Here is a 26,608-nt window from a genome sequence, read left to right as displayed (position 1 = left end):
AAAGAAGTAAGAATAGTGATTGACCAGACTGTAGAGTGAAGCTTATATGTCTGTTACTAGTGGAGAAGTTTGACAGACTGCACTTGCTGCTCTGTGCTTGGAAAAAGATGAAGATTTGTGAGAGTTCCCAGTCTCCTCTTCCTCAGCAAACTCGCCTCAAATTAGGGAGGTCTAATATCTATTCAACTCAGGTTTTAATTTCTTTAGTCCTATGTTGTCTACAGAAAACTACAAGTAATGTATATTTTAGTATAAGAAATATTTTTCTGTTTGAGACTTCATAGTTCAGACTGGCGAATAAATTGTTGGACTATGATCTTCAGGTTCTCCTATCTGGAATGGGCATATCTGTCGGCAATAACAATATAATTATTCAGATAGATCTCCAGGACTATCTGTAATTGTACCTGTGGTTTGCTGGTGAACCTTAGCACTGTCTGCATTTAGTTTTATGTAAGGAGTACCAGAGAGTTATTTTTCCTCTTACACAAACACAGAAAGACTGTTTCTCTTCATCATCAGCTCCTGATATGTTTATGGACTGCAAGAGGTCATGTCTGGAAGAGCACTCCAAAAAGGCATCTGAATGGAGTAGCAGCCTCTAGGTTGTGGCTTCTGCTGGTGCACCAGGAACAAAAAGAGAAGGCTGGAGTTGGCTTAGATACCCCAGACTGGCACTCACCTGTTTTCAGTGCAAAATGACTCTTAACAATGTTTGAGGAAAAAACCGTTATCTTATCTGCATGTCAGTGGGCTGGCTCGGGAGAAAGTCACTGGGGAATGATGGCTCAGATCTGCAGGGCTTCAGAAAGCATCAAAGTTGGATTCAATCATAGGTCTCCCTGTGATGGAAGGCTACTTTATACCATCCTTCTTTCTGGCAAGGGCAGGAGATCTCAAAGGAATGGTGAATTATGAGTAGTTCATTCAGACCATTTCAGCCTTGCAGAACTCCGTGCCCGGAGCTAATGAGCTTACAACTGAAACTTTCAGTGTGCAAAGGAATTTCAGTCCACTATGAAATCTAGCCTTGGCTAAAACTCATACGCAGAAGATGAAAAGAGAGGTCCTGCTTTCGAGATAGCTAGGGATTACTGGAGAACGTACCAGCAGGACAGTATTGGACTACATTGACCCATTGTAGTCCTGCATTACCAGAGACAGTAGTGTAGGGCAAGATGAGGTACATAATGCCTTAAGGTATTTCTGTAAGATGGGCTTCGTCCAGGCCAATGTCCTGCAGGAAAACAAAAATGAAACTCAAATCTTTAGCAAGGAGCTCAATATTTAAAAAATCAAATTTAAAAAATTAATCTCACTACAACTCTTCACCTCTCAAAGGTCATCTTTAGTCATGTTGTTACATTGCCTCATGCTGTATCTGATACAGACTGTTTTCTGTAGTTAGAATTTGCAGTCCAGAAATGCGAAGACCACAGCAGAAAACAGTACACTTTCAATTATCTTTTTTCTCATGTAGGTACTTCTTATTCAGAAGGCTTGTCTCTGAATCTTCCATAAGGACGATTTGGGGTTTTTTTTAAAAGAATTTTTTTTAGATTGGCCCATCGCTTTTTAAGAAAGAAAGTATCATTTTGTACAGGCCAAAATCATATTACTGTCCTTCTGGCCTGATTCGTGGCATCTGAATGAAACCAGATGTTTGTACATTAGGTATTTGGAGGTAAATAGTGGGGTTAAACTGTGACAAAACTTTAAATATATGCAGTACCTTTATTTCATATTATCCATCCAACTTATCATCCTTTAAGTGAAGAGTGGTAATAAGAAAACTCCACTTCAAGATAAGGGAACAAATGTGAGGTTGTACATACATTGGAGAGAACCCGTTTAATAATATTATAGCTCTCCCCAGGAAGTCTCTGCTTGACACCTTTGTCAGGTGAGACTGCTATTTGAAGACCTACCTTACGCCTCTGCAGGTTGATGATTCCCACTTTTGGATGCCTCAGTGCTGTGTTGGGTTTGGTATGCCTACTGTTGGTCCTGACTCCCAAGTAGCACAGTGCGGTGCATGCCACCTGTGTACTTCTTCAAGGGAATTCATTCTTTTAGTTTGCTTTTCAGTAACACACTACCCATTTCATGCAGCTATTCACTCATTGTTCAAAACATGTCTAAGAGACACTTCTCTTGGATGACTTGCATCAATGCTGAAAAAACATGAACGAAACAACAAAGAACACTCTTCTTCAACAGCTCCACCACTCTAAAGAGAAGGTTTTGCAGCATGCATCTAAGTTAAGGACAACAAGGATTGACCAAGAGGAATAATGATGTTTCCTTAACACCAGTGCTGGTAGCATGCCATGGGAGCTTAAGTGCAGGGAAACAAGAGTAAGGCTTAGCATCTTTTTAGGCCACATAGTGGTGGCACCAGCTTTCACTTAGAAGTGTACCGCTATGCTTTTTTGAATGGGAATGTTTTTTATTATGGAAGGGTTATTTGGAGACTTGTGTGCCTGCTAGGCTGCACACTCTTACCTTCCCTTGTGTCTAGCTGTGTTGAAGCTTCGTGAAGATCTTTAGGTGCTGACTAGGGTAAGAGAGGCTGAAGCACAGCCTGCTCAGGTTTGGCTGGTATTACATTAGTTTTGCTTCTGATGTGCTCAGCACATTGTTAATGTCGCTCACCTTTTGTTTCTGTTGCAGTTGTTTTTACCTCCTGTTTTAATTGTTTTATGCATGAATTCAGAATCCCTCCTCATTCCCCTTCTGTAGCCTCAAGTTATGTTTGCCGGTATTTGTGGTGATGAGGGTTGTTAGAAATTGCATTATTGGTTGTGTATTTCAGTCATGAAGTCCACAGTTGAAACTAAAAATACCTGAGGTTTGTGGCATTACTTGTAAATCCTCTAGGTGCATTGCTTATAGGCACTGCTCCTTGGGCAGCTCCCAAGGATGCATCAGTGGGGAGGTTAGCATTTATCCTACTCAGAGTTACAAATGACTTTTCCAGTCAGGTCTCTAGGGTAGATACTCTAGAGAGGCTTGAATCTGCTGTAAGTGAAAAGTGAACAGAAGGGAAACCACGAGTGTGTCGGTGCCACCATCTTCTTTCCAGAATCCTGTGATAAATCAGATAACACTGTTCTGAGAAATGCTTGCTTACTAATTATTGAAATAACATTACCTTTTCTTTGTGTCTGTGATTAGCATTTCATCTTGAGTCTAGGGCTTGATGATAAATGAGCCTTGTATGCCATAGATTCAGTAAATGATGAAAAACTGTCTGTATTTGCTTACTGTCATCCTCCATAAAACAAAATGGAGCTGATTTCTGAGTAGAAATGGTGTCAGAAATGATGTGGTCTAAAGGAGGTGGTTGTTTTTATTTTTATTTCTCCATTTCCTCACTGGGTGGCTCACAGTACATGTAAACAATGCAATAAATAAATACTCTGATAAGTCCAACCTTAGCTAAGATAACCATGGAAAATCCTTTTATGCATTTCTAAATCAGAGGATAAAAATGCATCTACACACTGGTAGAATTATAGGGTGAGTCTTTAAAAACATAGTCTGGAGCAACCTAAATTTCCAGATAGTGCACTCTGAAACTTAATATCCTCATAAAACAATTGATGAAAAATGTTGATGTAAAAATATCTTGTATCCGTTTGAGAGAGCAGTCTTTTAGAGAGAGTGAGAAGGCTGAAAAGCTAGGGCAAGCTCTTGTGCAGTGATACTGAGGTTCTGTCTGCAGTGCCAGCTTGCAAAGTTTGAGACTCGGAACTCGATACATGGGCATTTGAACGCACGATGTGTGAATGCAAGACTTAACATGCCTAGCATAAATTCTGCTAAGATATCTAGTTTGTTTAAAGATATGAGTTTATTCTGAAGATACTGGAGGTCTTTTGCAGACTGTTTAGAGGGGTAATTCATAGAGGCTTCTCTAGATGCCAGCAGATGGAAAATCACAGATTTTGACAGAAGTCTGATATCTCAATAAGAGAAAGATAAACCAGTGAGCAGACTGTGGAAGGTTATTCCAGAGGGGGACCTCAACAGCTCTGGTAAACAGGACTTCAGAATATGTCCGCTGCTACTTCTTAGCAACCAAAACTTTTATGAGGTTTAGTTGGCACAGATCTACTTGCTTGGAGGGTGATTATGCATAATTAATGCTACTTTCAGGCTACTGTGACCTCAGACAAAACTGGGACTTGAGATAAGAGATGTTCCTTGGGCTCCGTGTTGCAGAGCCCTCAGTTCCTTCACCTTTGTGCAAAGCACTGTGCAAGGATGCTGGTTAAGTCATGAGGAAAGGCAGAGCCTTTTGTTTGGTTCTTGAATTGTCTGTGTCAGTATTTCAAGCTCTGTCTGTGATGGGGCTGAAATTAGTATGACGTGGTCAGGCACACATTGCTTTCAGTTGGAAGTGTGATACTTGGTAATATTCCAGTAATTCTGAAGGATGACTTGGTCAAGTGGTACGTAAGGTAGCGCCGTAGGTGACAAGCAGATTTATTACCTTCTTCAAAATGCTTCCCACTTATAATTCATTCCCAGGAGAAGATCCTGTGGTGTTGTACTGTGCCTGCTATACAGAAGGATTCCTTCCTGGTGCTTGTTAGGTGCTCCCTAGAAACTCCTTTATGTCACAGAATCACAGAATGCTATTCCAGAATCACAGAATTGTTCTGCTTGGGAACAAGGTGCCAGTTTTGTCAGAAACAAAGCTTTAGGCATTAATTTACTTAAACGTCCCTTTCTTTAAGGTGTTCTTTTAGTCTTTATTTTCCTCTCAGTGGTCCACAAAATTAAAAAAAAACACCAAAAACCTACCTATCACACTCTCCTCTTCCCATCCCCTCCCTTCTCCTGCCCTGCCCCAGAAAGTCTGTACTGGCCAAATAATTCATCTTAGCCTGTCTGGGAAGGGAGACAATACTCTAATCTGTGTTTCTTGGTTTATATTTCTGATGGGTAATGTTAAGCAGGATGAACTTGCTCTTTGCAGAATGATATGTGTTTACTTTGTCACTTCTGTGTAAATAAAGTACTTCTGTAAGGTGTCCAGTGTACTTTGTCACAAGTTGGCAGAATTGGACAGAGCAGTGCACTGTTCGACCTGTGTTCATTGTGGGCAGTACCTTGAAAGCTAGGTTAGAGGAGCTGGGAACATGCATGCTCCAAAATTCTAGGTGGTCATCTAAGAGAAATCATAGAAGCCAGTGCTCAGTGCTTCAGCTGTGTCTGTATCCATAGAGTAATTGAGCAAAATGTTCATAGCTTCACTAGGAGATCTTTTGGGAACACTGTTGTTATTTTTGCAAGTATCAAAATGCAAAATCAGAATTTAGTACAAAAATGTGTCCATAAGTTGTGCTTAGCCATTCTCGCTTGCCTGCAAGTTGCAGGTACCATGGCATTATAAAGCATCGTCCTTTTCCCTTTTTGGTGCTACTTCTGGTTATATGGAATACTAGGAGGGGAAACTGAGGATCGGCAAATACTACCTACTCTACAAAAAAGTCTGTACAAGAGAGAATTTTTTCTGCAGGGATTGCTAATGTCTTTGAATGTAATGAAGAAGAAAATACTCAGTGGAGCTAATACTTGTGGGAAATAAATTCTTCACAGAAAGTTGAGAAAGCTACTGGGTGTCAGCATTCCTCTGCAAATGGTAAAAGTAATTGTAAAAGCTGGATGACATAGCATTTAATTATGTAAGGAACTAAAGGGGCTAAAAAAATAATAACTTGATATATCAGAAAGCAATTTAAAATGTAAGCTAGGGAAAATGGAATATTTCTGTCACAATAAGATGAATTCTAGCACTGACAGCATTGATTTTTGTGGCTCATGTTTTGTTTCAAACAGATATGTAACTATGGAGGGAAGAGGGGGGAAAATAAAAAGGCATATTTTTGTTCCCTTGACCTCCCAAGCTAACCCATTCCCCTTCTCGGCAGAATAGTGAGAAAGATTTGGGTAAATATACAAACAGGCCTTAAGAATTTAATTATCTCTGTTGGTCGTTCAATCTCCAGTTGTCTGATTTAATTGTCTCTTTCAAAGGGATCATTTGAAGCAGAGCTCCATATGCTCTGTGAATGTCAGTAAACTAAGCTTGTTAGTGTACAGTGCGAAGGCCAAAGCCAAATTCTTGTGGGTGTTCACAGCCTTTAATAAACAGTGCGGCGGTGCCGAGAAGGAATCGTTCCTTACACCCACTCACCCTTAAGATGTTTCCCTTCAATTCAGAAATGAATATTCAGTTGAAAAGTTATTATACATCTTGTATCTTTCAAAATATTCTTGGCACTGAATAGGAGTCTGTCTGCATAGGGGTAGGATGTTTTGGGTTTTTTTTAACTCGTGCCTTATGCATGGAGAATCTGGAGCCGAGTGGTAGCTGTTAGACTTCTAGGTTTGTCCACTTAATTGTTTGGGATGGAGGGTTTTTTTTTTTTTTTTTGGACGGGCAGTGCTCCTGCCCCATCATCTCAGGGCAAGGATGCCATGTTAGCGTGGCATGAGAAGTCCAAGCATTAGGTTATCAGACTCTTGACAGAAGATCTTGCTGTGAAGTGTTCTTAACTCTGTCAAACTGGAATAATTAGGGCTAAAGTTCATTGTGGGGAGTGCCTGCTTGAATTGATTGGGGAATTTCTTTTAGGAGAGTAGCTGTCTTCCAGTAATTTTGTGGAACGAAATAATAGTTTGAAGGTTTTTCGAGGAAGCAGGTTTGTTTACTGAAATTTTGCAGGAGTGTAGGCTTAGGCTATTAAGAATAGTGAAAAGGAGGGCTGGCTGAAATGTGTTGCAGTAGAACTCCTCATACTGAATGATTGGATGATAAAATACCAGAGGAAATTGCTTGTAGATAAACAAAAGCAATGCGTGTGGGAGGAGGAGTGGGGTCACAATGCAGCATATGCCCTTGTGAGTGCTGCACCAGGTGTCACTGCTCTGGAAGGAGGCTTTGTGGTTGTCCTGTGAAAACAGCAGCATAATGATTGGTAAAACAAGTATCAGTACTCATTAGTCAAGGAACAGAAAACAAAACAGAAAGCATAAAAGCATGGTGCTCTCCGGTCTTCAGTACCATGTGCAGTTTTGGTCCTTGTCTGCCATCTTGCCTTCCCAAGTCCACAAAATCTTGTAAAGAAATAAAAAATTCTAAGTATGTGGCAACAAAGAGCCACCAGGAGTCCACGGTCTGGAAAGTACTTGACATGGAAGGGACTTGTGAAAATGATGAATGTCATGAAGAAGGGGGTGCAGACTAAGTGACCACTGTCCTTCCCAGGATATGGACATGAGATGACTGTGTGAGAGATGTGAAGGGGAAGCTGATGGTTCCTCAGGCAGCTCTGGGGCTGTCAGGCCTGTACTACCATCCAGGATGCTATCTGAATTCAGTCAGATGGGGACAAGAAATGATTGTGTTGGTCTTGGACCTGAGAGAAGAGAGCTGAATAGAAGCAAAGGGGAGACTGGTTAGGTCTGGAGCAGCGATGATCGGCGTGTCAGAGAAGAAAATGCATTTTGGAGTCGGTTTTGCAGAAGGGAGTGGCTTAGGGAAAGAAGAGAAGGAAAGAAGCGGCTGAGCACAGGAGCGGCAGGAATGGGCAGGCAAAAACCCAAACACAATTGCTTACAAGGTGGGGTTTGAGACAGGATTGTCAGAGTGAATCTGAGGTTCTCCTGTTGGCAAATACCTCTCAAACGCCTGCTAGTGCACCTTCACCCAATGGTGACAGCTTATTGCTGCCATAAATTTACTTTATTCCACTTAACTTGTCTGCACAGAGGCTGTATGAGACTGACAGAAGAACCATTCCAGCTTTTAGACGATATAGTGTAATGAAATATCCTTTTTAAATGACACCATGCAGATAAGATAATAAGCCAGCCTCTTTCAGGTTAAACACCAGAATGAAACTGTGCTTCTATAACTTCATTTTAATCTTGTTTATGCAGCTTATGAGAAAACTGTAAACTGCATTTATCTTTTTCCCTTCCAACAAAACTGCTGTCTAGCTTGGTGTGTATGATGGATGTGCTGTAAACATAAATGAAACTTTTTTAGAGGGAGGCTGTGTTGGATCCCCAATTCATTTGCTATGTTTATTTGAAGTTATGTAATGAAAGATGGAAGGAATTGCAAGAAAAGAGTATTGTCTCCTGGAAGGCACAAGTGGAGCCCTGCCCAAGGAAACAGGATTATATTCTGGCCAGTGCCACAAAGCACCCACTTGATGCAGTTGCTTGAGGCAGGCGTCTCCTGGGTGGTCACCAGTTATGCCTGTGGTGGTTTCTTCTAGTGTGAGCACCCATTTGATTTGTGTGACTGGTGAGCATCTGACCAGTAGCTTGAGTCAAAACCAGTTTAAACATAACAGATACTGTACGATGCTAGATTATCTGAAACATTGGCCCCTACATGTGAAAAACTAATAGATTTTGGAATTCTGTGCCATAGTGTCTCAGCTGCAAGATATGCATTTCTCTTAAGATATTTTATCTGAAAATAAATGTCACACAGTATTCCTGAAGCATTTCAAAGATGCAGAAATGAGTGTATAAAAAACTTTTTGTATGCATCAAGAATCCTGTCCTTGAAGTGAATTTGAATTCCTAGAGTTTTTTCTAGGAAGGTGCAACTGGAAAGCTGAATGTGCACCAGGGAAGGGCAACAAAATCATGAAGTTGGTGGTTAAGAGAGAACTTCCAGCATGTGGGGAGAAGACTGCTCTGATATAGTTGTGATAAGTAAACCAAAGTAATAGTACATAGATGATACTTCTTGTACTGTCAGTGTTTTTGTTGCTTATTTTGCCAGTTACTATTACAGTCTTTGGTATTGCTTGTTTAATACATATATTCTATTGTTCTTATGTTTCTTATCTGAAGGTGCCTTACTTTCCCCTTTTCTGCTCAACAAATAATTAAATACTGTTTGATTATGACCAACCAATTTACATAACACGATGCTCTTGCTCACCCTTGTAATAGAAATAATGACAAATACAGTGGAAAAAATTTCCGTGTTTTATTGATTTAAAGTAGATGAGGTTTATTCATTTCATGGGAAGGTTATCAGATGGTAGTTGTGTATGGTTAGGTAGACAGGTGGCCACGGCAGGAGGAGAGAATTCAAAAAAACCCTTATTTTTGTGTCATTTTGGATGTTCTGTTGATGTATAGCAAGCTTGAGTTCACATTTTTAACACTTCAGTTAAGTTCTTAATGTTGAATTGTACAAAAGTCTGTCTTGTTAAAATAAATACAGCTATCCTAGGTGGGTGTATGTCCAACATTCCACTTTACTTAAGTAGTGGATATGTGTATTCTTTAGTTTGTTCTACACTGTTCTTTTAATATCTAAAATGTGGTGTGCAGCTGTAGTGTTATCCTGGGAAGCATGTGGCCTGTGCCAGTTACACTTGATTAGCCAATGGAGCATGTGCATTGAATTCCTTCGCGACACTGCAGTTCATGGTGGCTGTGTGGGGCATCTTCAAAAGCCAGAGAAAGGTTCTTCTTGTCCTAGCCTGCAGTTAGGTTTCGGAGCAGTAGCACAAGTTCTGGAAAGGGGTTAGCAGAATCCTAGTCACAGCAGAGCTTGAAAGACCTCTGGGAAGTGGTTCTTTATGTCAGCCTGGAGCCAAGGGGAGCTGAAGTGTTTCAACAGAAATGTTACCTCTAAGCTGCTGCTGCTGCATGCTCATGGCACAGGTAGTGTAATTGGTACCGGTGTTCGTGGCATCACTCCTAGAGAAGCAGTGTGTCTTTCTGCTTTGCCTTAAATCTGTGGTATAAAGGCTCCTGCAGGACTAATTAATCCTTCATCTAGAAATCTTCTTGTGTTGCAGTAACTCGCAGATAGTTGGAAACTGAGTTTCTGAACGGTAATGTGGCTGGAGAAAAATACCTGTTCCTTGGTGTGTTTCCTAGAGTTTTACTGCCACCCACCATTTAATCCCTGGAAAAATACCTAGTTTAACTTTCAGTGTGAAGATTTGATGATCAATATGTTACAAGCATAGTAAAGTTTAAGAAATTGCCTCCATTACTATCTTGAGATGAGAAATTGATTTAGCTGCATTCTCTCTCTGCTAATTCATCTGTGCTTTACGTTCCCATAAAAGGTATTATGTGCTTCTTATTTTCCAGCAGTGTCATCAATCCTAATGAAGACAGAAGAATGAAAATTTATATTGTGTGTATGAGATAGCTGATCTCTGACTTAGCTCTTAATTTGTAAATGTTGCTGTAGGCTTCGCTTCTGAGCTTCATACTATGCGTCGGTTATATGCAAAATCCAAGGGCTGGAATGGGAGCAAAACTGAAGAATATGGCAAAGGAATATAAAATTAGATTGCGTTTTAATCAAAACCTCAAAAAATGAGAAGCTGATTAAAATTTAATGAAAGGTATTAAAACCTCATTTGCGAACTTTATGTACTTTTGCAGTGTTTGGTCTTGCTTTAATTACATTGAAAAAAATTTCAATATTTATCAGCTATCAGTTCACTACCTCTGGCTCTACAATGCCTGAAGTTTTATTCTCTATCTATGGTATTACATACGGGACCTTGGCTTCTGTCTGCTAATTTACATGCAACCATGTATGGATATTGTAGCTCTGATGATGAAGGTGGTATAGTGCGAAAATTGGCCAAAACAAATACAAAAAACAGGAAAGTTTTTTTTCTGGGCATTTCCATGGTTTCTTTTCCCAGTGTTTATTGGCTTTGCCTCTGTAAGAAGCTGCAAGGGATTGTTTGTCTGTGGAATACTTTGGCATTTTTAGGTTTAGTACTAGCATTTGTTGTTCCAGAGCAGATTGATAAATGAAAAAGAAAGCAAAAGTATACATCTTGACTTTGGCTACTGCTCATGATATAGCAATTCTTTTTTTTAATGAAATTTAAACATCTTGGCAGGTTCTAAACAGCTGTGTTAAACTACAGTGGGGGGAAAAAAAGCATTTTCTCTGAATATTTCCTGTTGCAAACACAAAGCGATGGTATGCACCTGTCTAGAAGATTAAACGTGTCTGTTACAGATGTAAAGGTGTTAAGTACCAGAATAAAACCCAAGCTGGATAAAGTGTTTAGTACATGTGGGCCTATTAAAACTTTTCTTGTTTCAACAAAGAGGTAAATTCATGGGATTTGCTGAGAAGCTTTCAGCAGATAGGATGCAAGCAGGTAACAAATGGTTTGCCTCTGCACATGTTTGTAGCATTTCAACTCACATTTGTAGCAAGACAGGGATGTGTAGGGATCTTGGTTACTGGAACTCTAGGCAATAATGTAAGCAAAAATTCACTTGGTTGGAAGAAAATCCATATATCCCTGTGTGATGCCACCAGCCTTTACCATCATCTGAGGTATTCTGTTGAATACAGATGTTCTGGGCAAGCTTTGCTATGAGTTCCGCTGTCACCGGTGACACGTGTTTTGATGGAGCAGGTTGGTGTCTGGAATGTACTGCGGACCCATCTGTTTCCTGTGGGCTTAGGGGAAGGGAGAAGCAGAGGTTAGCATCGGGCAGGGCAAGGGAGCTGCTTGGATTCATCCACCCCCCCCGCTGGTGGGGTAAGAGAAGGCAATTGCTCTGTGCGAGGAACTGCTGGACTTGGAGGATGTTTATAGTGGGACCTGTTGTTGGGGTGTTTATAGTGGGACCTTGCTGTTTATAGTGGGACCTGTTATCAGAGACTTTTAAAGAATAATTTAAACAAGTGAATCTAGTGTGGAGGAAAGGAGGGAAATGCTGATTGAGGTCACAGAGGTTATCTATGCTCTTCTTCCACAAGTGGTTGTTTATACAGTTTCTTACGTCTGGATTGACTTTCCAAAACCTGGCAGGGCTCTATGTGAATGGAGTTCCCCATTGACATCAGTAAGCTGTGAAATACACCTTAAGCTTCCAGACTTGTTTCATTTGGGGCCTTCCCTAAAAGCTGTCTTGGCAGCAGTGCCCACGCAAACAGATGTGTTGTCTTCATGTAAATAGTTTAAGATGCCTTGTCTAGATAACTCTTCTGCACTGGGTGACAACCTGATTGTATCTCCTGCACCTTTGACTTCAATTAATCCCTCCCTTCCTGATTGCTGCACCTTCTCTTGTTTGTCTGATGCTCATCACGTAGGTTGCAAGCTCTGGGCCAGCAAATCTGTTCTCCGTGAGAACATCCAGTCTGTCTTTAGGTTCTATCAAAACAGCAGAAGATGCTGTGAAATCTTTATGGTCCTTGCGGTAGAGGCACAGTCTTGTTTTATTTATTGTGTCAACGTAACACATTCCTCATTTTGCAGTAGGTGCCAAGGTGAGTAAGAAGAAAAGATGAACCTGCTCATATTTCAGTCTGTAATTTGAAGGACCATGAATGTATCAATCCGAGATTTGACAATGAAGCAGTCTCTCAATATTGGCAAAGAGGTTCTTTTGTTGTTCTTTAAGGGAGTTGCAGTGCTGATAGATGTCCTCTGCAATAGTGACTTGAAGAACAGAGTAGCATGGAGATATTATATTGAGTAGAAATCAGTATCTGGTTGTGTTACAAGAGGAAGCTCATTCCTGCAGTTCTGCTTATGGTTTAGGACAAGTTGGTGATACTTTTTAAGGTGGTTACATTGGAGGGGAAATAATTGATTTCCATTCTTTTGCTTTATGTTTAGATACATCGCTCTGAGATCACAGAATGAAAGCAGCATGAAATGTTATGGCGAAGATAGCACAGCAAGACACAGGAGTCTCTCAAATTCTCAAAAATCAGGTAATGCTGAAGTACCATATGTCCATTTCTTGTGAGGCTGGCTTGTTTAGTGAGGCTCAATATCTTTTGACTGTTCTCTAAACTTTGGGTTTCTGAATCTCTGTGACTCTGTTGATGGACTTCTCACTTGTAACTAGTTGCATGTTGGATTTGTGCCCTGTGAAATAGTGGAGTTTGTCTTGCAGGATGTGTAATGCAGGAGATCCCCACACATTTAAATCTTTCTTAAAGGCCTATTTTGTCTATATTGTTTTGTACAAACAAAATGGACATTATTTAAAAAAAAAAAAAAAGGCAGCAGCAGCCATGGTGGTCAGCTCTGTGTAACCATTGGATTTTACATGGCTCCATTGCTAGGTACCAACATGATGTATTTTAGAGGGATTGACTTTTCAGGGAGTCCTGCAGCTGCATTTCCAAAAACTCAGTCTCCTTTGGCGGAGACACAGGGCTCAAAATAGCTGTAGCGTAGCCATATGCTATTTCCACTTACTACTACTTCTGCCTGTTTTTTTTTTAATTGTTTATTTGTCTCAGGATGTTTCCTTCTTGTCTGTTTTTGCAAATTCCTGCATATGTTCTCTGACTGTTTCTCAGCATTTAGTTACAGAAAAAGGCAATCACATTATGAGTTTCAGAGCTTAAACGCTGTAGAGGCTGGGAAGAAACTGGTTAAGTGCATTATAAGGATGCTTACCTTGTAGTAAAATTGTGTAGTTAGGACTGTGATCGTGACTATAGCTGATGAATTCATGTTTGGGTAAAAGGCATAAAAATTTCCCCATCTCCTTCAAGTCAACAGCAGTGACCAGAAATTGTAGTACAACCACGTGATAAGTGGGCAAGGTCTAACCTCTCTGTCATAAGATCTTCATGCCAGAGTCTTGTCATGTCTGCAGAACTAGGGTCTTGATGGGGAAGAACAAGTAACTTGGTTCAGTAATAGAAGTAAACTAAAATATGAGATGGAGGGTACTTTTGATAATAAGATGTGTTTGTTTTTCAGGAAGCATTTGAGAGTATTGCCCTCAAAGTAGAACTCGGCTGAACATAGTACAACTTATTTCATTTAAGCAGTCAGTAAACACAGATTGGCTGAAGAGATTTCAAATCAAGCTTCATAGACAGCTTCAGCCTTGATCAAATATGCAGTAAAGTACTGATGTATATAAAAATATCATTGTGTTTTTATAGCAGGTAATCAGCCTGTTTAATTAATCCTGTCTCCTGTAAGCTTTTTAGTTGCTTAGTCATGGAATATGTAATTCAGGTGCCCTTCTGGCTTTAGTCAGGGTTTGTCTTTTTATTTTATTTTTTTTCATCAGAATTGTGAGGAGATCGTATTTTATATTTGCCATTTTTATGGAGTAACATGATACCTGCTTCAGTCGCAGTTCTCGGAATCCTTCAAAGTACCTTGAAAGTATAATGCCATTTCACTGACAGCAACGATAATCAGATTTGTTGAAGCAACCTTCTTCATTTCTACTGGACTCATGGAACTGCATCTCACTAGAACTAAATTGAATTAATGACTTTATTTATAAATCAGCTTCGTCTTCTTGAATAACCAGAATTCTGTTAGTTTTGGGGAGAAAAGTTCTTTCATTAAATTACCAGTGCCTGAGAATGCATTTTCTACTTGAAACTTAGATGAAAAGGAGAGGAAAATGTTTCTGCTTGTTTGTCTTCCTTTCTCCTCCCCCTTTTCTAGAGGCTTTCCTGAGATGATCAACTGTTGTTTTTGCTGTTGTTTTTTTATTTGTTTGGTGGGGTTTTTTTTTCTCCACTATATTGAAGTGGAGAAATTGCTGAGTTCCCCTCCTAATACTGTCCTTGCTTTCCCCTCCCCCAAGTCCAATGTGTTCTTTATTAAACTGAATTAGGACATTCTAGTCTCTCTTAAGAGTGGAAAAGGGAACAGCTTAAATGAACAGCCACATGAGACTTAGCAGCCTTTCCAACTGCACTGCAGAAGCAGCTCAGCTGCAAAGGGAATGATAATTTTTGGAGGATTTGTGCAACTGTTGAAGAATTACCAGCATTAATATTAAAAAGGAGCTAATCTGCTTTTCACCTTCCATTTTAAGAACATATACCTTTTTACTATGCTTGCTATAAAATCAGTGTACTAAATATTTTGCTTCCTTTCCATCCTCTTTTCACATTTCAATTATTTTATTTGTTTGTGTTTTCATATACTGAAGTGGGTTTTTTATTCTTGGTTTTGCTTAACTTCACCCAGTCTTTTGAGCTTGTATGCAGATATGGGCATGGATTTGAAACCTCTGCCATTCAAAGAAAGCCAAAATCGAAGTGCAGTAAAAACACATAAGCAGTTGTATCCAGGATTGGGATAAAAAGGTTTTCAGATGTATAAGCATTTGTCCTTGAGATATAAAATATACCATGTAAAATTATTGTTGGTCCTTGAAATCCATATTGCGATTTTGGTGACTGTTCTAACCAGAACAGCTGTGGTCTGAATAACTTTGTTTTCAGTCTCTGCTTCTTTATTGCTGTATCATATGTCCTCAAGGTTTCTATAGATAATTTTTTTTAAAAGGTAGGGTTTTTTTTAATTATCTTCTCACTGCTTTCCCCTTCTCTCTCTGCTAGTTCACCCAGCCATTGTGCTTGGCCTTAGAAGTTATTCATTCTGTTTCAGTCCTGTTACTTTTTTCACATGCTTATTTCCTGTGCTAAAAAAAACTGGAGTGGGGCTTAAACTGTGGATACACAGAGTTATAGAAGCAAACCTGGTGTCTGAACAGCCTGCGTCTGCACAAGGGTGTCTGAAATAAACCATTCTTCCTATGCCAGTACTGTGCTGCTCGGCCATCCAGCATTACCACGGTCATCGCATCTAAACGATGCAGGAATATTACCAGCTTCACTATTGAAACCTGAGTTTTGAGTAATGCAGGTGTGTCCATTCTTAGGTAGTGCTCTCTTCATTTTTAAAGTCAGTCTTCTCACTGGGTTCTTTGTGGTGGTTGTATGTTGGCAGTGCCCAGCTGCAAAGCGTGTCTGTCTGGACTCTTACTTTAAGACTGGATTATAGTCAGCTCATGTGGCAGGAGCTGCTGGTAGAATCAGTGTTAGCATAAAGGAAAAAAATCGAGGAGGAAGCTACTGTATATTCATGTGTCTGTCCTAAAGGAAATCAGACAGCAGGATGATGTGAACGATGGCTGTCTTGATTTAGGAATAGTTAGGGGAAGATCTTACAGTTCTGAATAACAAAACAAGTCAATATAGCATTCTTATAAGAGAGGCTAAAACCTAAATAAGATAAGTTGTTTTGCTTCTGTTGAAGGTAACTGGGGGAGGGAGAGAGGAGTGGAATCGAAAGGAGGAAAGGGAACAGACAACTTCAGGGTTTGGATTTTGCCTTTGCCACCGTTAAAAATGAAGTGTAGATTCCAATAGCAAAAAGACAGCCAATTGAGGGAGCCCTGTCTCAGGCTGTGTGACTGAAGGGCAGTAAGACATGATTAAAACCTGTCTGCAGTGTTGGGAGAACACACAGCCATGACACATTTCTGTAAGCAGGCATGCTTCAAGTGTTAACAAACTTAGCAGTTCAGACTGCTAAGAGTGGTGGTTAGACTTGCTTTAACTGGGTTGTTGCCTTCCCTGAGGGAAGGACATGCAGAGGGATCATGCCCCAGCAAATGGGCATCTGCTGGTACTGTTGCTGCAGGTGCTCTGTCCTGCAGAAGCTGGTTGAACACAGAGGTGTTTCTTGCATCTGCCGTCTTATCCAGTCTTCTTTATACAGGCTAACTAGTTGTGTATAAAAGCATGCAGATTTTTGCTTAAAGTGGCAGCTGAAAAACTTGAAATATATTGGACGAACCATAGGATCCAATTCCCTTTTTGATGCACAGCCATGCAAACTACTGAGAAGGCTTAAATCAGTGCTGTAATAGCTTTACAGCCTGTTAATGAGTCTGCTTCCTTCAGCATCCGCTTTCCTACAGTCTTTTGTCATCCCTCACCACTAACTCAGTACTGGAACTGGCTAGCGTTCAGGCCTGCATTTGCAGCCCACACCCAGCCCAACTTTCAAGTACTGACTTATTTGGAGTGGATGTCTTGCTCTGAAATTCATGTGTGTACAGGCAGTTCCTTAGTGTGTCTGTGGCTTGAGCTGTTCTTTACTGGAGTTGAAAAATTTTGTCATTTCAAAAACGACAGGGTCTGTGGTGTATGATGGAGCTGGGAGTGGCTTTTTATCCTCTCTGATATCATCTCCTTGATATTTTCACTGCCTGTCTTCTGAATCTCCAATGATGTAGCTGTGAAGGAAGAAAACTGGATCACTGTTAGTGTTGATAACATTGGAATATTCTTCCATTTCATGTTTACCAGAATTAAGATATGGTATACTTCCAGGAGAAACCATTACTTGTATTGCCTTACAATTGCTTGTGTTTACAAAAGGAGACAGTTGGAGTGTGTAAAGGCATTTCAGGTAACTTGGCATGTCCCTGGCTTTCAGCCTGGAGAATGGAGCTGTGCAAGTTGCAGGGGACCACGTAGAGATGATCAGAAAAGAGTAGGAGTGAAACCCTCTCTCTGTTGAAATCAATTGAACTCCTATTAGTATAAGTCCAGATTCCATACATAAGCTTAAGTAGGGTATTTCTCTGTCTAGGCAGGCTGCAGAAATGTTTCTGTCCTTTTACATTCATTTTCATGTTTCTTTGTAGTGCTTGCGTAACTGGGATATATCTCTAGTGTCAGAAACCTAATAGGTTAAGTAGCACAAATGACTCTTGGGAAGAGAAGAAATACAGGACTGCAGAACCACTGTTGCTTTAAAACTCCTGCTGCTTTTAGTTGCTTGATTTTAACCATTTAGTAGTTGGAGTTGTGATAAATAGCAGTGATGGGTGTTTTGGCATGACTTGTAAGCAAAAAGCAGAAAAAGCACCCTTGCCGCCTTATCATTAAAAGACATGGAAATCGTCCACCACATTGCCAGTGGCTTCTGATTTGGCCAAAAACTAACTAATGATGATGTGTACAGCACTGAAATATTGTTAAATTTTAATCTGACAAGAGATGTATACTGTTAGTGTTTTTCTAAAGCTGATCGCATATGCTCAGTGTATACAGCATCAAGCCCTTGGACTTAAGCCTGTTCAAGTACAAAAAAAATCTGGTATCTAAGGGACTGGGTTATTAGAGATTATGCTTTTATCAATATGCCTATCTGTTTTATTTCTCTGTCACCTAAATGTACGATAACAATCCTTTTTAAACATTTGTGCCATTCTCCCTGCAGCTCAGTAATGTTTTTGAGAGGAAGGTTTTCATCTCCTCTTTTCTTTTTTTTGGTGGGGAATTGGCATTAGAAAAAAATGCAAATATTTTCAGATGTGATTTTCATAGTAACTGAGTTTTTAAGTCCTTTTGTGACTTGACTAGTATTTTGATGTAATATTCTATTATATTCCTTTTTTCAGATTTTACAAATGTATCTGTGTAACTGTGATAACTCAACCTACCTAACAGACAGCAGTATGTCTCACCTCCTAAACTGGAGGTGAGTTGACGATGCTGGAGCTGCTGGAGGAAATTGCTATGAGCATTTTAAATTAATTTTTCTTTTGAGAGAGGAGAAAAGAGGTTTGTCCTAATGCCTCGGATACAAAACCTTCTTGACTGTTTTCTATTACCCTTAGAACTGACAGGTAACTCCCAGGTGAAAGGATGCAGTAAGTGAAGTTTAACATGTGCCCAGTGGCTGACACTTCCTTTCATCACAGAACTGGCTGTGGCCACTGGTACAGGCAGTACCATCTGCCACCACGGTGCTTCTGCCGGTGGGAAAAGTAGGGGATCAGGGGCCTGGCTGGCCACTTAATTCATTTTTATACTGAAATAATGTTGTTTGCCGCCTTGAGAGTAAGTGTTCTTACTGTCCCTTGTCCTGAAATCCTTGTGGTCTTTTAATTGTCTCCTGGAGACATTTATTCTTGTTCTCTGGTTTGTATCACTATTATTTCTTGTCATTTAACTAATACTTACCACTTCAAACTTTAAAAAGAAGGGCCAAACCCAATGAACTTAGAGTAAATTAATGTTAATAGGTGAAATAGGACATACTTCCTGTACAAACGGTATAATGACAGATCCAATAGTGCCCTGTTTTCATGGGAAGGTGCATTCAGAGCATCTCGGCTGAGCTTTAACTTGGCAGACATAAAAGGAGATGCATATTTCTGTGTAGGATCTCTCTCTTCCTCTAGAAGTTGTTGGCCTTTCAGTGCGAAATACTGCACAGTGTTTATTTTTACACTGTTTGAGTGTTTTGTGGAGGCTTTGTTTAGTTTCCCTTCATAATTTTTAATAGGAAGTCTTTGAAGTTGGGTTGTGGCTGAAAAATCTTGTTGGCAGACTGACCATTCATTGTTGACTCTTACCTTTTTTTTAATTGTGCATCTATAAAAATCTGGAAGAGAGTGTGTTCAGAGAAACTGTGAAGCAATGAATATTTCTGAAAAGGGGAAATAAGCTTGCAATTATTCTCAGCCATTATTTGTCACGTAAAAATGTTACATGCTAATGCTGCAGATGGTTTACACAAAAACTGTACACACTGAAAGCCCTCTTCGTTGGGAGCTATGGTTTTCTGTCATACATTATGCTGGAATGGAAAAGTTTTTTGTTTTTTTCTGCCTGCAGCTATGTGTTACCCTTATTTACTGTTGCTAGCACAGAACTCATTAATATACATCTGGCAATGGTTAAAATTTTCTCCATCAGTGACTTCACATTTATCCATCGAGATCAAAGATTCTTCTAAGTTTAAAAAGGTAAGGACATCAGTATGCAGGATTCTTTGGAAAGCATTGTTTAGAAACGCAGCTGTGAAGGAGGCAGAGTTAAGGTTGTGGTCTAATATTTTTCTGCTCTTGTTAAAGTTTGGAATCAACTTTTTGTTATAAAGTATTTGTGTGCATAGGGGTATTGTACCTCTGCATGTGTATGACTGTAGACACGGTGATTGCTTCATCTATGGAATACAAAACCAAACCTGTAATCTGCCTGCGTATTTTACCTTATTCATCAAGAACGGTACAGACATCTGTTAAGTGTTGCTTTGAATTACAGCTCATACAGTAAAAATGATTAAAGATTTCATTTGATATAAATTAGCCTCTTAAAATAAGGCGAACTGAAAGAGGAAAGGAGAGAGGGTAGAACAGAAGTTGAAATTCTGTGCTGCTTATGTAAGGTGAGTGATCAGAAAATGTTTCTATGGAGTGGTTTGGTCTTAATCACATTTCACATAGATGGAGCAGACAAATGTACATCCATGGATGCAGTTGGGTAACTATGCTAATGATTTTTTTATTGTCACAGCAACAAGCATTAATACTGCATCTTATTCTTAGTGATGCTCTATTTTCATATCACCAGTGGGCATCTCCTTTAAGTACCCTGAAAGTTGTGAGAAGCTGTGGAAGGATCTGTGGCAAACCCCAGGTTGCCACTTTTCTTTATGTCCTTTTAGATGGTCAGCTTTGTTCATAGCTATGGTTTTCTTTTACCTGCATTTTCAGGCCTTTGTGGAGGTATCCATGGTGTCAGCAGAACTTGGTTTTATGTTATAAAATGGATGTGTTACTTCTGACAATAGGGCTGTAATACTAGGAATGTGACCTGGCTTAGTAGTTAACTGTCTGGCTAAAACACATCACGGGAGAGCAGTATGTGGCCAGCTAAAACTGCTTGAAAGTTCATCTGCTTCAGGAGGAAAAAAACCAACCAGCTTTGAAGAATAAGCCTTTATTGGTTTGGCAGAATGATTTTGTCAGAGTGCTAGAGAAGAGGCAGGGTAATGGGATGAGATGAAGTAATCTAACTGCTCTGGAATGGCCCAGCTGCTACAATTTTGCATCTGATTACATATTTCAAACTATGAGATTTTACGGTTTCCTTTGAGGCAATAACAAGAACAATTCATGCAGACAGACAGCACTTATCTTGTTGTTCTTTTACTCTACAGGTGCCTGGCATGCTGAACCTATTGATTTGTGTAGGATTTGTGTTGTGGTCCATTTATTGAAGATGTGAAGCAACGTCGAGTCCGAGATTTGGATTAGTGACAGACTGGAGGAAATCTTAGTCCTTGTCATGCACATGGACATACTGGGTTCTAAGTAATTCCAGCTTTTCCCCTCCCCTCCCTTCCCCTCACTCAGCTATCTCAGGGTTCATAGAGATTTCAATGGTTCCTGTGCCTGTAAGCTTGGAACAGAAGTGACCAAAAATGGGGGACCAGCAATTATATAAAACTAACCATACTGCCAACAGCAATGAGAACTTGTACTACCAACAACACCAAATGAACTCCCTTCCATCTCTAAATCATAGCTATGGAACATCTGTTATGGATGCTCCCCAGGCGTCCCCTCTCTCCCCTCAGTTTCCCCAAGATTCAAGAGACAATATAGCTTTGCCTGTAGGTTCAAAAAGTCTTGGGTCAATGGATACGTCTAGACCAACCAGCTGGACACATTCTGGCTCAGGAAACCATGTCCCAGTGAGGAACAGTTTGAATAATCAAAGCGCAATGTGGAGCCCCCTCGGGCAGGGGGAATCCCATGACGGATACCAGTATCCTTACTCTCAACCCAGTGAAAATCGATCACAAAAAATTACCAGTGGGGTCCTGCATAAATTGGACTCCTTTACACAAGTGTTTGCCAGCCAAAATCTGAGAATTCAAGTCAACAACATGGCTCAGGTTTTGCACACAGACTCTTCAATGGTGGATAATTCTGGTGACAGTGCACTCCGGCAGCTGCTGTCCCAGAAGCCAGCAGTTGAGCAACAGCCTGTAACTTCCAGTGTACAAAGATATCAACCAATGCCACAGCAAGCACACCAGAATTTTGCGAGCACACAGCAAAAGCAACAAATGCAAGTCATGCAGCACCAACAGTTGTACTATGAGTACCAGCAGCATTTATCGCAAATGCAGATGCATTCTGCCTTTCAGCAAGGACAGACGCACATCCAACAAATGCAGTCCCAGCAGCTCTTACCACAACCAGTGCAGCACTTGCAGCAGACTCAGTACTATGCTCAGCAGCAGCAGGGACATCAGAGGCTCTCGATACAGGAGATCCAACAGCAGCAGCAACAGCCAACTCGGCAGCAGCAGCAGCGGCAGTGTCCGATGCAAATAGCTCAATATTACCAAACACAACCTGTCATGCAGCAGTTACAGCAACAGCAGCAACAGATGCAATTGCCACTTCCTCCATATCACAGGGAACCTGATCCAAAGACTATGCATGAGCCACACCAGTACACTCAGGATCCAAGTCATCCTGTGCAGCTTATCCAGTTGGGAGCAGTGCCTCAGTATTGCTACCAAGACCCCCCTGACCAGTACAGGCACTTGTACCCGCAGAGTTTACTGCAGCAGCAAGATCAGCAGAAGCAATATTCAAGTGAGAGCAGAGCACCATCCCTGAACTCCCACGTTGGCCTCACTCCACCAGAGACCGCAGATGATCCCACACGACAGGAGATTAATTCTGTAGGTAATACTGTCCCTCATCGAACTCTTTTGCCACCCTCGGTTGTTCATCTGAACAACAAAAGCTCTCAGCAAGACTCTCCCAGCACTATGTGGCCTCAGGTAGGTAATATTTTAGATCCCTGCTCAGTCAAACTTGTTTTACAGAAGAGTAGGGAGGCGTGGAAATGAAACAGTTGCAGGAGAGCTGGAAGGTTAGGATGTGAGCAATGGGCATCACTGGGATGCTTTGGGGAACTGCATTAACAGACTTCTGTCTTTGTCACTGTGTTGGCTTCAGGCCAGGCTGGTGATAGCACAAGGAAGGGCTGCTGCTTCCCTCGGGAGAAGCTTTAGAATGTTCTTCCTTGGTTTTGGGGGAGAAAGGACTCAGTTACAAATAAGTACACTTGCTTATTTTTCAACACTTGAGGGCTCGATTGTGCAGGAAGAGTTAGTCAACTCCCTGTTACCAAAAGTAATACATCTGGGTCAGAGGAAAGGCTTCAAACAGCAGGTGAGCGTAAGAAAACTTGCACTAGCTACACTCACAGAGGCAGTGACTTGGAAGAGAAATGTAAGGCTTTCTACTCAAAGGCTTTTAATATTGGTAAAATCATATACAAAATGCAGACATAATGCCATGAGTACCTTCATTTATGCATTCATAGTTCCTGAAAAATTACTTTCTCTTATTTTTCCCCTCATTTACCCCTCTCCTCTTTTGATAGCAGGTACAACTGTCAGATAGCAGACTGCAGACGCTGTCCCCAGAACAAAGGTATTTTTAAAAGATTTTTGTCTTTTTAATTGAAATATGAGAAATACAAAGGGATGCTGCAGTTTAGAGGGAGGGGAATGCACTCTGGGTAGGTAATAGATGTTGCTCTTCTAGAAATATCTTTAGTTTTGTGGTTTGTGAATTTAAGTTTGTGTCATTTCCACCCTGCACCCAGCAATAAAATCAAATAAATTAGTTGTCTTTCAAAAAAAAGAAAAAGAAAAAACTGAACCAAAAAAAAGAAACAAAAACATGGAAGCAGTTTGCTCTGTGTTGCATTTATAGGAGAGTGAACCATGTCTGGTTTGAGTTGGTATCTTCGGCAGCAGGAATCTTCTGTTTTTCTTAAGGTCTCACCTCTGAATAGCTGAGGTGTCCTCCATTGTAGTTGTCTAGCATAAGTAGGGGCATTGTGTCCAAGTACTTGTAGGTGCTGTCACTAGTGGGGAAACGTAGGTTTGTTATGATAGATCTCATGGCTTCTCAGACTTTTCCGTACAGAGGGCCTTATCTTGGTGAGTGTGTACTACTCAAATCTTTCCTTCCCCCATCTTGCGGGCAGCTGATCTAGATTATTGCCCATGTATTCCACAGTGCTCACCCTGTGCTTATTTGTGGCTTCATAGCCATCTAGCTGTAAAATTTTGTTGACTTTCTTGACTAAAAAGCTTCCTCTGTGTTAAAAAGAACATGCCAAACTAATGTTTTCTCTTCTGTTCCACACTAAAAAAATGAAAATACAAATAGTGGCCAGAACAGAGAAGCATTTCCTGAGAGAGCTGATGGGAAGAACAAGCTAATGTGTTCAGTATGCTTGAAGGAGTTTAAGAGTTTGCCTGCTCTAAATGGTCACATGAGGTCACACGGAGGAGTAAGAGCATCTCCTAACTTCAAACAGGTAGCAGTTAATTTTACTTCAGTATTTGATGCTCTCTTCTGTGTTGATGTTTGCTTGCTTTGCCATGCTTTGCTTTGCTGTCAAAACCTGTTCTTCTCGGTTCTGCTTTATGTCACACCCTCATAAGTAGAAATGCACATAACTCTGCTAGTTCGTAGGCCGTAGGCCAGAAGTCTTGCTTTAAAGTCAGAGGTAGTGGTGGAGGACAGAACAGCATTTGTTCCTCTCTGTTTCCCCGCATGTTACAAAACCACCCTACAGAGTCATGTCAGGAGTATCTGATTTTTTTTTCCCCCCTCATGTTTGTTTATTGTATTAGAAATATCAGAAACATCAAGTCTTCCTTATTTTTATTTGGGCTACTTGGATGACTAAGGGGTGTTATTGGAAGCCTTCCCAGGCTTTAGCTGAAGGAGCAAGATTGTTTAACGTTTGACAGTTTTCTTCCCAAGTGTTTTAGTTCTATAGGTATCAAAAAATACTGACAAAAAATGTGGGTTTGAATTGTTCTGCACAAAAATAACTCGTCCCGTCAGACAGTCTTTCTGTCCTGAGATTTTAGAAGTTCTGTTCTAACACGTAGTACCCCAGAAAGGCCAAGAGCTACCAAAGTTGCACCATTTGTGTCTTTGTTTTTAGGTGGGTGATGGGGAATCCTGTCTTTGTAGTGATAGAAAGGGAACACGTTTATCTCCCCTCCTGCAAGTTTTCTTGTAAAGATGCTTAATGTGGTTATTTATCACTGAGGCTGAATGACTCCTACGTAGGAGTCGTAAGTAACCCGTCAACTTCATTCAAGGCAAATACAAAGTTCAACAGGGAGTGCTATTGTGTTTTGTAACCCTGGCCACTTCTTTTCAGTCACGGTGCATATGTTGTGTAGCGTATTGATCCAGAAGTAGCCCTCCCTCGCTCAGGCTGAAAGCCTTTAATTGTCTGTACAGGACGAAGGAGAGAAACCACCACAGCAGCCGCTGCCTAAAGAGGTGGATAGCCTTGCGCCCATCGTCATGCCAGTGTCTGTCCCTGTAAAGCTTCTGTCACCTGAGCCCAGCACGCAGCCCTCTGCCAACACTGCCACAGTCAAAGACAAGCCTGCCAACTCTGTGTCAGATGATGAGATGCCCGTTCTCGTGAAGATGACTTACTCTCCACCGTGCAGTCCAAAAGTGGCCAACCCCTGCTCATCCTCTGTGAGTGCTGCGTTTCTTGCCACTGACTGTGCTGTGCTCCTTAAATCCCTTTGCTTATAGTGCTGCTACTTTCTAAAACTTCCATATATTACAATATTTCCTGGTATCTTAATGATGCCTAATAAACAAAAAAAGCCTGTAGCGTCATAGCGTTTCTTCCTCAATCCTTTGAAAATATTAATTTTGCTAGGGAATCAAAATAAATAATTTGAAATTGGAATGTAATAGCCTTTTATCGCACTGGAACAAAGGGATTTACTATCTTTTTCACTGTTTGTTTTTTCCTTTTCAGGATGCTTTGTTTTTATGTTATTGCTTAAAATTCAGCAGTTTTATTTCTTCCTGTTTTTTCTAAAGTCAGATACATGTGCTTCTCGCTTCAGCCATTAATAGGAGGGCACTGTGCAGTGCTTACAGTGTGTGGTCTAAGCCAATATTAAACTTGCCAACTCTGAGTTTTGCAGAGAAGTCAGTTTTCCCTTTCTCTCTGCACGCATCAGATCTTGGAGGGTTAATCACTGGAAATTCTGATATAGGACAAACAGTTACGCTCGGTGCTTTCATTTTGCTCCTAAAACTGAAATTGTCAGCTGGCACAAGGAATTGATGAGCACTTGCTCTTTATTGTTTTCCTAAAGGAATCTTGGAGCAAGCAGTATTATTTATTTCACATTCCAGTGCAGGAATAGATGCTGCTTGTTTCTTCAAACCCAGGCTTGCAGACTGCAGAGGTTACTGCAGGGTACAAGTACTATGTAGTAGTATCTGTATAATGCATAGAAATATTCTTGTGACTTTTTTTATATTCCACTCATGAGTCTGATGGCCAAAATTGGGTACAATATATACCATTGCGGATGACTCCTTATAATATTTGTGTACTTATCATCCTCCTGACCCTTCACTCAAACATACGTACTAATTTTAAATATGTATAAAATCTTTCACCCTATTCCTTTCAGACGAGATTTTACACGTGATCTTTCACTCTACTGTGCAAGCCAACAGCTCACAATACTTAGTTTGTAACTCAGCAGTACAATTTTTCTTTTCTATTTCTAGTTTCTGGAGAGAAAAGGGACAGTCTTTTCTGAATCCTTGAGCTCTGAGTGGGAGATGATCTGTAGAGACATCAGAGTAGGTGGCTTGGGCTTGTGTATTTCTGCAACGTATGTAAAGTGACTGTGATTAAATCTGCCAGTGTTTGGCTAAATGCGCACTCATTCACTCAGTTATGCTTGTAGTCTTTGTCATTCCCCAAGCAAACTAAACTTGCACATTTTTCTCTCTAGATCCTAGCTTTCTGTAAGCAGTAGCATTGGAAACATTCAACAATCAAAAGATCCTACAGTTCCCTCTCTTTCTGTAGGAGATTGCACCGTTGGAGACTTTTTTTTTTTAAATACCAAAGAACTGGAGCTTT

General features: G+C 40.5%; 1 protein-coding gene across 9 annotated transcripts in view; it reads left to right on the top strand.

Moving 5' to 3' along the window:
• The window catches only part of TRERF1 (transcriptional regulating factor 1), a 101,329-nt gene that overhangs the window by 57,607 nt on the left and 17,114 nt on the right, over positions 1-26,608 (top strand). For 4 of the 9 annotated variants that reach the window (XM_054061060.1, XM_054061062.1, XM_054061061.1 and 1 more), the window contains 5 exons: positions 12,669-12,766; positions 20,793-22,436; positions 23,045-23,094; positions 23,842-23,992; positions 24,937-25,185. In XM_054061060.1, coding sequence (XP_053917035.1) covers positions 21,057-22,436; positions 23,045-23,094; positions 23,842-23,992; positions 24,937-25,185 — 1,830 coding nt within the window. In that variant the 5' untranslated portion in view covers positions 12,669-12,766; positions 20,793-21,056. Of the gene's footprint in view, positions 1-12,668; positions 12,767-19,465; positions 19,597-20,792; positions 22,437-23,044; positions 23,095-23,841; positions 23,993-24,936; positions 25,186-26,608 lie in introns of all 9 variants that reach the window. The other 5 variants (XM_054061063.1, XM_054061065.1, XM_054061066.1 and 2 more) reach the window with 4 other exon arrangements.

Source organism: Cuculus canorus, chromosome 3, assembly GCF_017976375.1.
Source record: "Cuculus canorus isolate bCucCan1 chromosome 3, bCucCan1.pri, whole genome shotgun sequence".
NCBI lineage: Eukaryota > Metazoa > Chordata > Aves > Cuculiformes > Cuculidae > Cuculus > Cuculus canorus.
The sequence above is the reverse complement of the archived record's forward strand: the minus strand, read 5'-3'. Positions and strand labels throughout refer to the sequence as shown.